This window comes from Artemia franciscana, chromosome 12, assembly GCF_032884065.1.
Source record: "Artemia franciscana chromosome 12, ASM3288406v1, whole genome shotgun sequence".
Taxonomy (NCBI): domain Eukaryota; kingdom Metazoa; phylum Arthropoda; class Branchiopoda; order Anostraca; family Artemiidae; genus Artemia; species Artemia franciscana.
The window spans coordinates 31,452,507-31,469,126 of NC_088874.1; the positions used below are offsets into that span (position 1 = coordinate 31,452,507).

The 16,620-nt window shown below is 35.9% G+C and overlaps 1 protein-coding gene across 6 annotated transcripts in view; it reads left to right on the forward strand.

The window, feature by feature from the left end:
• The window catches only part of LOC136033985 (transcription factor AP-2-epsilon-like), a 168,162-nt gene that overhangs the window by 130,723 nt on the left and 20,819 nt on the right, over positions 1 to 16,620 (forward strand). For all 6 annotated transcript variants that reach the window (XM_065715020.1, XM_065715018.1, XM_065715019.1 and 3 more), the window contains exon 7: positions 2,906 to 3,024. In XM_065715020.1, coding sequence (XP_065571092.1) covers positions 2,906 to 3,024 — 119 coding nt within the window. The remainder of the gene's footprint in view (positions 1 to 2,905; positions 3,025 to 16,620) is intronic.

Here is a 16,620-nt window from a genome sequence, read left to right on the forward strand (position 1 = left end):
AGTTGTTAGAGGTGAGGCGAAGTGCAGCTAATAGGGTACCTTATAATGCCAGAAATTGCAGCGAACAGTTTAATCAGTGCTTCCATGATTCCCTAATTTTTGTGATCTCTTAACACCTGGTGCGCATCTCAGAACGTCATGTGTGTCACACTGGTCCGCCATGCTTGGTGCAGTTTTTGTCATGCTTGGCACATTTCTCGTCCCGTTTGGAACACTTCCGCCACGCTTGACATGTGCCACCTGGCATACGCGATTTCTGAAAGTGGGCACCTACTCAATCGCTAATTTTGGCGGATTCAGAGAACTTAACCTTTTTTTCTCAGGAAATTTGGGAATATTGCAATTACTGAGTTTAATACATTTTTTTTTTAATTTTGGCTTTCTTTAACGCGTTGCATACTACGGTTGAAGTTATTTAGAATGAGTGAACATCAGGGCCAAATCTCCAGTATTTTTATTGGGGGCAAGAGGGGTCCATACCCGGATAGCCAAGGGGCATGGGATCCCCCCACATTATTGGGGGGACTTCACCCCTTGGCCCCCCTTCTGAACGAGGCCTCTGGTGAACGGGAACCTACTTTTATTTTTATGTCTGATTGTGTTCAAGATTAATAGCAAGTCCATGGGTATTTTTCCTGTCGGAGAGGCAGAGGTTTGAAAAGAATGATTTTTGCCCGAAAAGTATCATAATGCTTCTGTTCTGAACACCGTTCTTGAATCGGGTACTTTTTGAACATTCAGGTCTTTTTGGGAACAGGGGCAGTTCAAGTATTTCTTCCGTGTGGACACCCGAAATTAGTAATGTGTTTGGGTCGTCGTAATTTCTTTGGAGCTGGGTGTGGGGGGACTGCAATATCCGGCACGTCTGTGACAATTTGCGTTGGGGGAGCGAAAAATCTTTGTGATATTAATCTTAAAACCACTCTAAAAACGGCCAATTTCAAGTTGTTGGGGTAATGGGCCCAAAGCCACCCTTTGGGGCTAGGTGTTGTAACAGCCAAAAAGCTGACTAATTGTACGAGCAAAATAGGATGATTTTGAACAAATCGAGAAATTATGTGGATTATCAGAGTAATTAGCTCCTGAATAAATTAATAAATTGACTTTTGAATAGATCTGAATAAGAAAATTTTGAATAATTTAACTGCTTAATGCAGCTAATAAACGTGAAATTTAATGCCTTCGCATTTTCAGCGTCCTTAGCAGGGCGATGGTGGGTTCCTTCTGAAGATCATGGTTTTGTGTTCTTTTTTTTTCGTTGCTGTCGTTATTTCTGTGTTTTTGGTATTACTCTAGAAACTTAGGGTTTTCTTTGCTTATGTTACTATGGTACTAAGAGCTGGGTTTCATTGGGCTGGTTTTATGGTAAGGCCCAAGTTTGGACCTGGATCCTATCCCTTTTGTCCCAGTTTATTTACATTCTAGTTTTTATAACTTGCTTTACTAAGTCAAGTATCGTCCCTAGTGTTAACAAAGAAAAGAAGGAACGCTAGCCACCAGAAATGACAAGCCTTGAGAATAAGAGTATAAATAATTTCATCAAAATCTACCAGAAAAAAAAAAACAGTTCATAATTTTTCTTCTGAATATAAACACAAATTTCAGCCAACAACAGCAACGTTGCTTCAGTGGTTGTGGTTAGTCATTGAAAATTAAAATTTAAAACGAACAGAAATTATTATGCATATGAGGGGGCTCCTCCTCCTAAACACCTCGCTCTTTACATTAAAGTTTGAATTATGTCCCAATTCTTTAAGAACGACTCCTGTAACAACATGTTCGTTTAATTAGAACAATAAGAGGCTATTTTTAAGTTCTGAAAAACTCTAGCGTAAAGAGCGAGGTGTTGAGGAGCAACCCCCTTCATGTATGTAATAACTTCTGTTCGTTTTAAGTTTTAATGTTGTTGCTTAATTTCAGTTGAAAAGATTTTTTTTTTGTTTAATGTGTTAAAAAAGAAAAGAAGAAACGATAGTCAACAGAAATGACGAAATTTAAAAAAAAGAGTTTATCCAAATCTAGCAAAAAAAAAAAAAAAAGAAAAAAAAAAAAAATACGATGCATAATTTTTCTTCCGTCTATAAATACAAATTTCATTCAACGCTAGCATTTTGCAAGTTCATTCAGGGGTTTTGTCTAGTTAATTGTTGCAGCATTAGCAACAATTAACAACAATTAACTGCAACGTAGCAAAGAGCGAACATCAGCTTATAGTTGCAAAAAAAACATTTAAAATATGAAATGTCAAAATTGGAAGAGATTTAGAGCTGAAAATCATTCCCAATGAGCCATTACTAGGACAAGCCAGAAAAAGCCATAAATTTTACCTTAATTTTAAAGAGCTATTCAATTGAAATCTTACCGGGAATATTATGATTGGTCAACTGAAACTAATCTCGGACCAGTTAACCGTGAGTTTAAGATTCGAAGTCTGGATTCGAAGGCTAGCTCTATTTTGATTGTGCACGGGTGGTTCAAATAATTCGAAGAATTATTAGGCTACTAGCTGAACCAGTACTTCCTCTATCCGTAATATTTTCGGGTTTACCCCCATTCCTTCTCCCGTAAAGAAAAATTGAGTTGTCTAAAAATTATCCGAAAATAAACGTTTGTAAATGCATAAACATTAATAAAAAACACAAATTGTTACTTTTCGTTATTGTCAGTTTTTTGGAATCATTCGGGAAATATTTACGAAATAATTGATATTTTGTTGGAATATAGGGTATCGGGGGATACTCTTAAGAAATCCCCCGATAATGGAAGCGCTGAGCTGAATTTCGGTGTCATCAAAAACATTGCAAATGGGCCTTTACTATCAAATGCATTAAAGAAACTTACAATTTCGCCACTTTATATTATAAATTTCATCTTTGAGGTTTAATTATTTTCATTTTCTTTGCAGAGCCAAGTCCAAGAATGGCGGACGCTTGCTCCGTGAACGACTTGAGAAAATCGGGATGACGCTCCCAGCTGGCCGCAGAAAGGCTGCCAACGTCACGCTACTCTCTTCTCTGGTTGAAGGTAAGTGAATCTCATATGGTAAATTCAGAAATGTTGAAGAAACGGTATCCTAGCCCGTAAACTCGGCTGCTTACCTTTTGTACTTAACAGAAGGTTGGGGGTAGCCTAAACTTAGAGTTTTCACCCCCATATTGATTTTGAAAAACACATTTTTTTTTTCGGTGTTTTCATAGAAAAATCGAAAACAAACACCCCCATCCTATATTTTGAACCATACACTCCCTAGATTATCGTGGATTGACGCCTCTGACCTTGCCTGGGGGGACCACTAATCCTTGCGTTTTTTACTTGGCTCTGCCAATGCTACAGGAAAAATTGCTTCGTAAGATTACTTAACGTAACATAAAGTCTTAAGTTACTTTAGCCTGAAAGCTCCTACGGATTAATGAGAAAACTCCATTAACTTTTTTGTACTTTACTTGATTATAATTATTTAGAAAAATGATTTGATGCGAAAATTTTAATGTATTTGAAGGACCATAAGTATTTGAAGGACCATTCTCATAGATATAAAAGAAAATTGAGCTAATCTCATCCTCAAGACAAAAGAAATAGACTGACCTAAACAAAATCAAAAATTTCTCTGAGGGAGGGGTCGGAAATGTCAAAAATTGAATTTAGACCATAATTCAAAATTCTTGGAATCATAATTGTATAAAATTTTAAGGGGATACTCTATGAACAAGCCTTCTTCTCATGGGAAGAAATAACCATATAAATGATATTTAATTATCGGACCTGACGTAACAAACAGCTGTAGTTAACAACCAATAGAGACAGAAATGGCTAGTGAAATATAATAAAATAATAGCATACTTTATAGAATGTGAATAAACGAAGTGATATATCTCGTTAAATACGTATATTCTCTATCCAGGGAAGGATAGAAGTTATTTTGGACATACTGGAAAAAGATTTTTGATTTACATGCACTTCATGATTGCGTGCAGTGAGAGGGGGAAACAGAGAGAAAATGAGGAGATTGACACAGGGATTAAAAAAGAGGCAATGTCGGCATTTATTTTTAATGTTAAATTTATCGAACATTTTGATTGTTTAGATGAGACAAAAGTGGACTTCGAGGAGCTGATGCATTTAAAAAAAAAATCTGTCTTCCTATCACAGTTTTGACAAGCTTCAAAACAGGCTCCTTCACATTCGGGAGACTGTCGGTCTTCGCTCTGATCAATTTCCTAACAATCAAATGATATAATATCGTGAGTCAGAGATCGAAAAATCGTATCTCCATAATTGTAAATTTCAAGAAGAGCAAACAAAAAACCGCAACTTTTCTATTTCTCCTCTGATAACTGTAAAACAAAAACGGAATGATATGTATTGATTTTACAAATAGATCTGTTTCTATTTAACGGTTATCGGACGGGAAATACAAAAGTTGTGAGGTTTTTTATTTCCTCTTCTGAAAAAATTCAATTGTGGAGATACGACCTATTTATACCCGACTGAGAATATACTATGTACCACAATATCTTACGGATTGCCTTAGTCGAGCTTTGACGCCTCCAGAGTTCCTTTTCTTGTTTTGGTTCACCTTCAAAAGCAGTCATGTGTGGCTATAATGAACATTAAAAAATTGCTTTTTCCTTGTAACATATAATGTGTAGACAAAAATTACCTCAATTATTTTCTTGCATGCAAAGTTCCAGCTGACTCCAAGTTAAAAAATCATCAAGACCCATTTTGAAAATGTCTTTTCCAAGAAAACAACTGGCAATTAGTACTTGTAAACTTTTGCTGCTTAAAAGCAATTAATAACTGAAAAAGAGGATAATTCATTCTAAAGACCGTCTCAAGTCTCCCAAGTGTCTTCCTATAATTTAACGTTTCAAGACATGGCACCTCTTTTCCTTTTGAGTCATAATTTTTGGGAGTGCTTTTCTCAGGAGTGATATTTAGAAGTGACCACAATAGAGGGAGTTTCTCGAACCCCTCTATTTTTTAAGTCGATAGTACTTAGAAAATAGATCGTGGGTTCTTAGCCTCTTTTCAAGAGGGACTGAGGTTAGTCGTTTTAACTTGAATCAGGTCTTAATGTGCGGAAATTACTTAATTATTGTATCCTGCGGAGCTATTTATAGTCTTGATATGTGGAGCTGAGCCCACTGAATGATACTTCAGTAGTGGCTCTGGCTTTTGATTCCCCCCTCCACTCTTCCCTTGAGGCTCGTATCTATGATGGTAGTTAAAAAAGAGGAGGCGTGGAAACTTATTTTAATCCTCGTTAACTGAAATTTAAGATAGAAAAAAAATGAAGACTTAAGGTGCAGTCAGACAACAAAGGAAAACAGAAAAAGTTAAACAGAAAAACAGAGGAGTCTAAAGGCACCACCCCTTCGTATCTGCCTGATATATAAATATGTTTAAATTGCCATTTTACCTCGTATGGATGCACATAAATATGATGTTTTTCAGGTCTGTGTTTTAAATTTGAGTTTTTAAGATATAACGGACGATGAAAACTAAACGTTTTTTTTGGGGGGGGGGGGAGGGTGTGAAGAATTCTAGTAAATCTGCTTATCAATAAATTTCTTGTGTCCGTTAAATCCAAATTTTTGTGGCTTTCGAAAGTATTTTCTGAAAATTCTCTTTGGGGAGTTCTGGAATTAACCTTCGGGGGAATTGCCCTGTTTTCTTCCCAGTTTCCCCAAAGCACCAACACAGTGAATACTGATCGCTCCAGTAAATTAAACACAAAATGTTTCATTTAGAAGGGTCAAACTTTTGGCCCAAATATTTATCCTATTCCGAAGTTCTTATTTATCTATTTTCTCCGTAATATATTTTCAGATGCATGACATGATTATTTTGAGACGTCATTGGATATAATAAGCCTTTTAAAATAGGTGATTATTTTGTCAAGTGTTCTTGTTAATATTAACTTTTGCCCCGAGTCTTGTCCTCGGGCTCCATTTCATTCATAGAAAGATTTTGCCCCGAAAAGCCACATCTCCTTCGGCAACCCTTGTAGCAATCACGTGTATAGGCCTGTAAAGGATAGTTTTTTGCACAGGTCCTGATTTGGATATGAACATTGTTTTGATGCCGTGGGGTCGATTTCTTCAGCGAGTTGCTCAAGTTGATTTGTTAAAATGTGGGTTTTATTGCGGCTGTTGAATTAGAATGGGTCACATTTTTTCAACAGTGTAATTGTAAGCCATTGATGCATAATTACCAAGTATGGTAATTAGTTACATGGACAGGAATTTATTTTGGGAAGAATAAGGAATGCGATAATTTTTAAAAGTACGCAAAATCTTGAATGAGGGTGTAAAAATGAAGAAAATGTGAAATATTTCTCTTGGTTTTTTTGTGAAATTGCGAATTTCTTGATATAAATCTGCACCTTCACTCTTGCCTCCGACCCTGTCAAGTGTTTCAACAGTGACACATTTTTTCAACAGTGTAATTGTAAGCCATTGATGCATAATTACCAAGTATGGTAATTAGTTACATGGACAGTAATTTATTTTGGGAAGAATGAGGGATGCGATAATTTTTAAAAGCACACAAAAACTTGGAGTAGGGTGTAAAAATTAAGAAAATGTGAAATATTTCTTGAGCTTTTCTGTGAAATTGTGAATTTCTTGAGTTGTCTGGGGTTCCCAATTTTTTATTATGTTCAAATTTTGCTGAAAATTCGCCATGTTGAGGAGTTGTGTACTGTCTGACGCCAGGTCATGTAAATCTGCACCTTCACTCTTGCCTCCGACTGCCAATTGCTAAGACTTTTAGAAAAATAATCACTATGTAAATCATCCAAAGACACAAAAATAACTCAAAACGCCAACATATAAAGTTGTGTTCTCTTAGCCAAACGAATATCTTCGAAGCGATGTTCAAATGCGCGTCTTCTTAGACTTGCATGTCTAAACACGTGTTTGTATAGACATCGATATCGAGGCAGTTCTCGTTTGCATTTGAAAAATGGCGCTTGAATACAACTAGTCCCTCCATTCGTCATTTACGCCTAAAAGTGGCGCTCACATGCATGTCTCGCTGGACTTTCATGCCTAAGTAAGGGGGTCAGGCACGTAATTTCGTCAAAATCCTGGGGGATGGGAATTTGGAGCCAATTTCTCCCAGTCGAGTGAAAATTAGCCATGTAGTACTATAAAGGCAAAGGTATACTAAAGAAAACTGATCTGTTCTGTAGATGGTTGAATTTTTGAAGGACTACCTTTGTCCTGACAAGATTTTGAACGCACTAAATTTAGCTTGGGGCAAACTGGGGTCTACGGGTAGTTGTCCCCTTCTGGCCTTTAGCAAACTACACCCTAGAAGGACATGAAATGAGAAACATGTTGAGATATGAAAATCCCGCTGAACTCGTAGGGTCTCCCACTTTCTGCCACCTGGTATAAATTTCGGACCACTATATGAGCCCAATGTCTCGGCCACGCTTTGAAAGATTCTGCCATGCATGGAACAGTCTTGTGACTCTTGGTCCACTTTTGTCCCGCTTGGTACGTGCCAGTCACCTATTGCAATGATATTGAGTGAGATTATGACCTGAACTGCTTAAACACCGTACCTGGACTTACATTTTTCTTACGGGGAGTAACAGTACCTTAGAGGTACTTGTCGGTTATTGGAAACACATTTAATAATTACGCTTAGGTTACACGTCAGAAAACCAGTTTCATAGCAATAAAAACAAGTGATGGATGATACAATGCATTGGACTTCGACAGTTCCATTGAACTTGTATAATTTGAGCCATATATTTGTACATTATGGGCTGGTGGTGGGGTTTATGTTAGGGTAAGTTAGGTTGGATTATGTTATGTTTCCATTATTTTGTTTCTAAAGTATTATTTTATCATCATGTTTTGTTATTTTTCATGAAGATTTACAAAACTTCACTTCTTGGGTGTGTTTCCATTACTGACAAGTACCACCTTGGATTTTGAATTTAAATTGACCATTTTCTAAGTCAGAGAAAATGTCGAAGTGGCAGGGTTAAAAACTGCTTCCCCTCTTGGGATATATACTTCGTTGGGTCTTGATATTTGTTATTTATTGGAAAAGCCGTCTGAGAGTAGACAATGTTTAGATTTATCGAAACGGTCTGCAGCTAACGTAATGTGCATACAAAAACTTAATCAAGAAACGCAGAAATTTGACTCTTTTTTCTCTACCTCTATTGAGATTCTACTGAGAGAAGTAAAAATTCCACAAATTGTATCAGAAGTTTGAATAAATTATAAAATTAACCCTGTTGCACGAAACCCTACAAAAAGAGAATTGTTTTAGAATATTTCGAAATTCCTTAGTTTCGTGTCTTTGCATATAGGCGTGTGCATATCATTGTGACTGACTCAATGACAGACTTACTCCGCCTCCTTTCATGATTTCAGAATAAGGGGGTAAGAGCTGCTATTCCATGCTAGATTTAAAATCATTGTGTGAAAATGCAAATATAGGACCGTGGCTAATACATAAAAACCTGAAAGTTATACTAAAAACTTGGGAAGTAACCAAAAACTAGCATCAAACAGTTCCTGGTAGCGAACTGTAAGGAGCGACCCGGCTCAATAGTAACCGAAACTCTAAAAGACGGAATTTTGATAGCCACATATATATATAAAAAGAATTGGGTTCTTATGCTGATTTTAAATATATAAGTTTCATCAAGTTCAGTCCTACTCATCAAAGTTACGAGCCTGAAAAAAAATTACCTTATTTTCGAAAAAAGGGAGAACACATCCTAAAAGTTACATAATTTTTTACATATTTTTTGCCAGAAGAAAGGTCACGGGTGTGTTGTTTCTCTGTTATTCCCCCAGCGAAGTTTCATCAAGTTTAGTCTTACCCATCAAAGGTTACGAGCCTGAGAAAATTTGTCTTATTTTAGAAAATAAGGGGAAACACTCCCTAAAAGTCATAGAATCTTAACGAAAATCACACCACCAGATTCAGCGTATTAGAAAGACCTACTGTGAAAGTTTCAAGCTCCTATCTCCAAAAATGCGGAATTTTGTATTTTTTGCCAGAAGCCAGATCACGGGTGCGTGTTTATTTGTTTGTTTTTGTTTTGTTTTTTCCAGGGGTGATCGTATCGACCCAGTTGTCCTAGAATGTTGCGAAAGGCTCATTCGAGCGGAAATTAAAATTCTAATACCCTTTTTAAGTGACCAAAAAAAATGGAAGGCAACTAGGCTCCCTCCTATGCTCATTTTTCCCCCAAATCATCGGATCAAAATTTTGAGATGGCCATTTTGTTCAGCATTGTCGAAAAATCTAATAATTATTTCTTTGAGGACGACTTAGTCCCCCACAGTCCCCGGAGTACGGGCTGCAAGCTATGAACTTTGCCCATTGTTTACATATAGTATTGGCTATTGGGAAGTATACAGACGTTTTCAGGGGGAATTTTTTCTGGTGGGTGGGGTTAGGGGGAGAGGGTTACGTGGGAGAATATTTCAATGGAGGAATTTTTTATGGGGAAAGAAAATTTTCCATGAAGAGGACGCCGGATTTCCCAGCATTATTTAAAAAAAGATCAGAAATTTTAAAAAAATCAAGTTTTTCAACTGAAAGTAAGGAGCAAAACTCAAAACGAACATAGATTATTACGTATATAAGGCGGTTCACCCCCTCGTAAATACCTCGCTCTTTACGCTAAAGTTTTTTTTGTACTCTCAAAAGAGCTATTTATTCTAACTAAACGTCCTTTGTGATTCAGAGGTCATTCTGAAAGAATTGGAACAAAATTCAAAATTTAGCGTAAAGAGCGAGGAAATAACCGGGGAGCGAACCCCCACATATACGTAATATTTCTGTTCGTTTTAAGCTTTAATGTTGCTCCTTAATTTTAGTTGAAAAATAAATTGTTTTTTTATTTAATTAAAACAAGGATCTGCGCTAGAATTTATTCCAAGAGAGAGTTAAATAATAATTGAAAATAATAATGGTCATATGATAATTGTATAGAACGTTCGAAAAATCGTAAGAGTTGAGAAATAGAAATATTTCTGTAGATGGGAGGGGGCGGAGAGGGAAATCAAGCTCACTCCCTACGAATGTGCCCTTTTTTAGGTATTTGAACATTTATTGGACAAATTAGTTGGGAATAAAGGAATGTTTCAGTCCCTTATTCGTTTGGGTGTTGTTTCTAGCCCTTTATGCAAGGGTATGTTCTCCCCGCAAGATCTCGAGGCTTTTGCGATGTTTGCTTTAATTTTGGATATTTTGTTGGTAGTTCGCTTGTTTTTTAATTTTTTCCTGATTTTTAACCGCCTCCCAATTATGTTACTTCATTTTTAAGCTCCTGGTTGTGATCATTAGAGCAGCTAGGGAGTAGGAATGCCCACCACGCAAAATCGACATTGCCTCTGGATGCTGAAAAGTCACCTACGCCTCTGGTTGTTATCATTCCAGTAGTCAGCACAGTATATCCTTGAATTTGCGACATATCCAAATACTTAATAATTATTTTTCGGCGTTTTAAGCACCAAATATACAGTTTACCCAACCATAAATTGTATCTGTAAAATATATACGTAAGCGAAACAAAACGAATGGAAAAAAGCGGAACTTTTTTTTTCTTAACAGGGCCAAAACAAAATTAGCTTTTTTTTCCCAACCCGTCTCTAATAGTCGTCAACAGCAAGACACCCACCCACACACACACACACACACACACACACACACACACACACACACACACACATACATATATGTATATATATATATATATATATATATATATATATATATATATATATATATATATATATATATATATATATATATATATATATATATATATATATATATAAAGCTAGGTCAAAAATATCTAAAATATAAGTCAATAAACTTACCCCCTTGCTTTTTTTCCATTTCATTGATGTAGAGAGTGGAATTGGGCCTTTCTGATCGAAGTGAGCGCACCATTTGCTTAGGCCAAAGGACCGAATACCTGCTCAAGCTAAGCGAGGGCAGAAGGTCCGAGCACCGCCCAAGTGGAAGTGATGTCACGTTTGCAAGGGCTGAAGGCTCAAGCTCATTATTCGTAAGGGCTGAAGGTCCGAGCTTCTGATCAGAGCGAACAGAGGGTTATGATGAAAACCACTTTAGGCGGCCATTTTCCTACACAAAGAGTTGGCAAAGTCGATCCTATGTGTCAGAGTAAGGTGACGAAACTTGGGAAGTAGAAATTTTCGAAGACCACACTGCCTTTTCATGACATACAAATTACAGTTCAATGTGGATAAATCATTTCATTTGACAGCGAAACAACAAAAACATCTCTAGATATTTCGGGAGGGGTGTAGCTCCAGCATTTTTATTTGGGAAGGGGGCAAAAGGGTCCTCATCCGGAGAATCATGGAGCATGGGCTATATAATAATTTGTTCGCCAAAATGTGGGGGGGGGGGCAACTGTCCCCGGAACGATGCCACTGCATTTTGGGTCATATATAGAGTGGCTGTCATTATTACTTTATCTGCTGATGATGCCCACTGTATATATATGTGACTGAAACATCCTAAGACTTATTTGCTGTTTCACTGTCAAATAAAAGGATTTGTCACTATTGAACTTTTATTTGTATAGCCTAGGAGGTTTTTAAGCTAGACTATTGAAACTTTTAACGCCTAAATTGGTTGTAATATAGTTCAGCCTATATCGAAAGAATGTATTTTTTATGTTCATTTCAAATTTATAAAATTGCCTTAATTTTTATCTAGTTTGCATTTACAGTCTACCATGTTTCACATGTTTTCATCCACAGGATCTTGTTGAAAATTCAGGTATTGGATAAAATGCCTTATTTTCTCGTCTAACTGCCACGTTTATCCATCACCTATACTCTGCCACCTCTTTTGCCACCTGTCATAGGTGTAACTTGAGCCGAAAAGAATTGCTTATCTCATTGGTAAGGTGTAATTTGATCGAAAAAAGATAATGGGGTACCACGTCACATCCAAGGCCCAGTGGATACCTAACACTATCTATCTTTAAATCGTATGATAGTGATCAACTATCATTATGAGTTGTCAAAATTGTGTTCAGGACGAAGTTGGCTACTTATCTTTTTCGGGCTTCCACAATATGTCTTTGCTGAAAGAGCGTATTCATTTTGCGGAGTGTATTCATTTACGGTTATATAAAAATCATCTACATTCTAAGGATTGTTATATTCATAATCAGTTTTTACGGATCCGTGAAGAACATTAGGCCTATAAATAATAAAATTTTAAACAGTTTAGAAGCACCCGATGAAAACTATTCTCAGGAAATACACAAAAACAGAAAATAAAATTGAAATTTTGACCTAAAAACACACTTATTGAAAGTAGTTTTTTTTTCTCATTGGTCAGATGTTCTGACCTAGTGGCGCCAATTCAATAAAATTAATGGGGATATTTTTCAATATCTAGTGAGGTGGGGGGATATGTCGTTTTCACAATTTTTCCAATGAAAAAACGATGCCAACATTTTTACACGAAATAACGCCTCCTCCCTAAAAAACGGGGTATATTTCAAAGTCTATGGAGGCGAAAAATAATTGAGAAGCAGATGATTCTATACCTCCTCAATTGACACCACTGCCTGGGGATCTTCCACCTAAAGTTCGAATGAAACATATGTTAAAATAGGGGCAAATCAGATACAAATTTGGTTTTATTCACTTTTGACCTCCAAAGATATTTATTGCCTTCCCCCTCCCCCCCCCAAATGTACAGTGCCCCTGTTGATGGTATTTCGATCATCATATAGAGAGGAGATTTTTTTACGCCTTGATAACTATACATAATTCCCCCTTTGACAAGTGTCCAAGCGTATCTGAAACTCTTCCAAACAAAGCAATAATTTTCAACTGATTTTGAGTGAAATATATTGTCATTCATAAAGCTAATAAACGTCGCATCTGTCACTTATGGTCTTTAAACAACTTTACACAAGGCCCTAGTTGTTCTGAAGTCAACCCCTCTTTAGATTGAATAAAGGGGCAATTATGGACACCCACAAAGCTTTTCTCATTCCCTTGTAATAAAAAGTTTGTGTCATAATGATGATGATAGCATGGACATTTGTTCATAAGAGGGAGTGAATGCGTATTTTCCGGGTCAGTGAATCGGTGCTGTGCTTAGGCCGAAGGAGTGCAACACATTTGTGTATTTTTGCCCCTTAGAGGAAAGGATAAAGGAACGAGTAGGTCTAGTAGGGTGGCATTAAAGACTAATTTACATCTAGTGATTTAGGTAAGTAGGGGGGATGATATAGTATATATTTATATATATAAAGATAGTGTGTATGTGTATTGTAGTAGAGTAGTAGTGATAGTGTGTGGAGTGTGAGTAGTAGTGTTAGTGTGTGTGTGTGAGTAGTGTAGAGTGTGATGTAGAGTGTGAGTGTGTATAGTGTGTGTAGTGTGTGTGTGGATGTGTGTATAGATGTGTAGTATAGTGTGTGAGAGTGAGTGTTGATATGTGTATAGTTGATAGTAGAGTATAGTGTATAGTGTGTAGTAGTGTGAGTGAGTTTGTGTGATATGGGGTAGTATAGTGATAGTGTGGTATAGTGAGTGTATGTGTGTTATATATATATATGAGTGAGTAGTGATAGTATATATATATATATATTATATATATATATATATTATAGTTTGTATATATATATATATATATATATATATATATATATATATATATATATATATATTTATATATATATATATATATATATATATATTATATATATATATATATATATGCGGGTGTGTTTTTTTTGTAGTTGCCCCTAAACATAATTATGTCAGTTTGATATTTGTTTGGTTTGGGTTGCATAACTTAGTTCATATAGGCTACGGGTCTGACTTACTCGTTCTTTTTTTTTTTTTCTCTTTGGGGGCAATAAAGAGGGACAGTTGGATAAGCAGACAGATTCACTGATTCACTATATAAGCAGATTCACTGATTCATAACTGATTCAGATTCATAAGCAGACAGATTCACTATATATATATATATATATATATATATATATATATATATATATATATATATATATATATATATATATATATATATATATATATATATATATATATATATATATATATATATATATATATATATCATTTGTTTTTAATTATGTATATCTATAGGCACTATGCAGATCTTGCAACAAGTTTGGAAAAGGATCATAATAAGCAAGTATAAATTTTTAATTCGTAATTCCAAAATAATTTTACTCTGCAATTTGAATTGAAATAAGCTAATGACAGTTAAATTACCAATTTCTTCTAAAATTGTAATTTTAGATGAAAAATTCCAATTCCTAAATTCCTAGATTCCAATTCTAAAATTCCGAGATCAATACACATGGCGCCAATTCACGAAAATGTAGGATGAAACAAGGATTTTTTATTTATTTTTTAAGTGAAGATACAAAAAAAAATGAAAATGTCAGAGGAGGGATTTTGTTCTATTTTTTAAATTAAAATACAGAAGGGGTATTTTTCAAAATCTAGGTCCGAAAATTTCCCACCCCCTGTTCGTGCTATAGGCACCATTGTCAATAGAATAAATAGTGGACTTTTTTTCGTAAAAAATACCATATTATTCATAGAAGAAACATTGTTCCCTTTTGGGGGTGGATGGTTTCTGTATAGGTACGTCTAAATAATCTTTGATTAGTGGCGGTAATTCAATCTGTTGGTATAAAGGGATTTGATAAATTGCCCTGATACTCGTCAGATTGAAAGATTTAAGATATATTTATTCAACAAGTTGCCTTATCGGGATTGCATCTGAAGTATAGGCCATCTGTTCCACATATCATATACTGTATGCTTTTAAACTGATATTAAGTTCTTAAATCTTATGCTAATAAAAAGTGTCTAATAACTGGCTTTGTATATGGACTATATGATTACTAGTAATCAAGTAAATCTGGATCATCACCAGGACATGTGTCACTTTTTAGTTATTTTTCCCAGATGTGCCATTTTATCTTAAAGTGTAGGTTGACACCGGCATCTTTAACCTGTGCTTTTGTTAGGTTACAGGCAGATCTTGGTGAAGGAAGTCCTTTGATATCACCAGGCACGTGCGAGGGAATAATTTTTGTTGTGGGGTGGAGGGAGGGGGGGGGGTGAAAAAGGCAAAAATGGGTGAACTATTGAGTTTATATGACAGATCATGAAAATCTCGAGGTTTTTTGTACCAAGAATGGACCGGGGGTACCCTCTCCTACATACGCGAATGGACATCCCTCATTGTTGGCCTTGGCTTGTCCTCCATATAGACAAATTTTATATCCTTAAAATATTTTTATTCTGGAATATTGGAACGTACAGCCTTTTAAAATTCCTTGAAATGTGAATAAAGAAGTAACAGATTTTGTACGTGTCATCCTGTTTTTATTTTGGAATGGAGTAGAATATAGGGCCATTTAGTAGGGCCATTCCAACTTGCTTAAAATTTGGGTAGAAGGATAATGGTTTGGGCCATTTGGGCCATTCCAACCTGCTTAAAATCCGGAAGAAGGATAATGGTTTGGGCCATTTCGGCAATTCCTACCTGCTTAAAATGTGGGCAGAAGGATAATGGTTTGAGCCATTGTTCAATTTTTTGCTGATACGAAAAATATAATTTGGCTAATATGTTTAATAAAGTTTGCCCAACGGGGTACAAAAGGACAAGTGAAAATTACAAAAATAAATCGTATAAATTGACGGGGTACATTATCGTATAGGTAGACAGAGGATTCCAGGAGTAGGAAAAAGCAAAAAAAAACGTATCTGACATTTTCGTAATTTTACAGAAGAATAAAATGCGATTTTTAAACATTTAGTATAAAGAGTATTTTTGTGGGATTTAAATATGAAGGATTTTGGACATGTAGCTGAGTCAAGAGATTGCTCAGCTCCCTGGTGGAGAGGGGACATCTCTGAGTGACACTTGTTCGGCCAAGCCTGGAATATTTCTGTCATATCACGACTTATTCATGCCACGTATGGCAAACTACCACCACCCCATGTGCCACCTGACATGCGATTTTGAAGTTATCGAGGTGAATAACTAAGTTTCAGTTTTTGTGCAAGTATTAGAGCCATAACGCCATTCTTATACAGGTCTCTCTTAATTTCGTGAAATGAATGCGCTTTCGTAGATGTTCCCAGTGGATAAGACTAACCACAAACCGTTTGAGAGTGCCACGGCTTAATTTTTAACAAAGTATGAGATACGCACTTTTGCTTTTGACGAGGATTTTCCAAACTCTTTTTTAGTTCAAGGTTTGATGGGAAGTGGATACTTGTTTACTTTCAGGATAAAAGGCAGGTAGATAGGGAGCTTACTAGTAACAAATGCTATAGCTCAAAAACCTTTCGTTATTTTTATTGGCTTAAAATTTCATCCAAAAGAATCAATCAGGTTTCTTCTTCTTTTTTTGGCTTAAAATTTGACACAGTAGGGACTAGTAAACATAACAACCGGTAGTGGCTTCCCTTTTTTGACATGCGATTACGGAATAATGTAACTAGCTAAAAAGCAATATCTATGATTGACAGGAAACAAATTAAACAATAAAATTAAAGGGTACTTCTTGCACATGATGAAGAC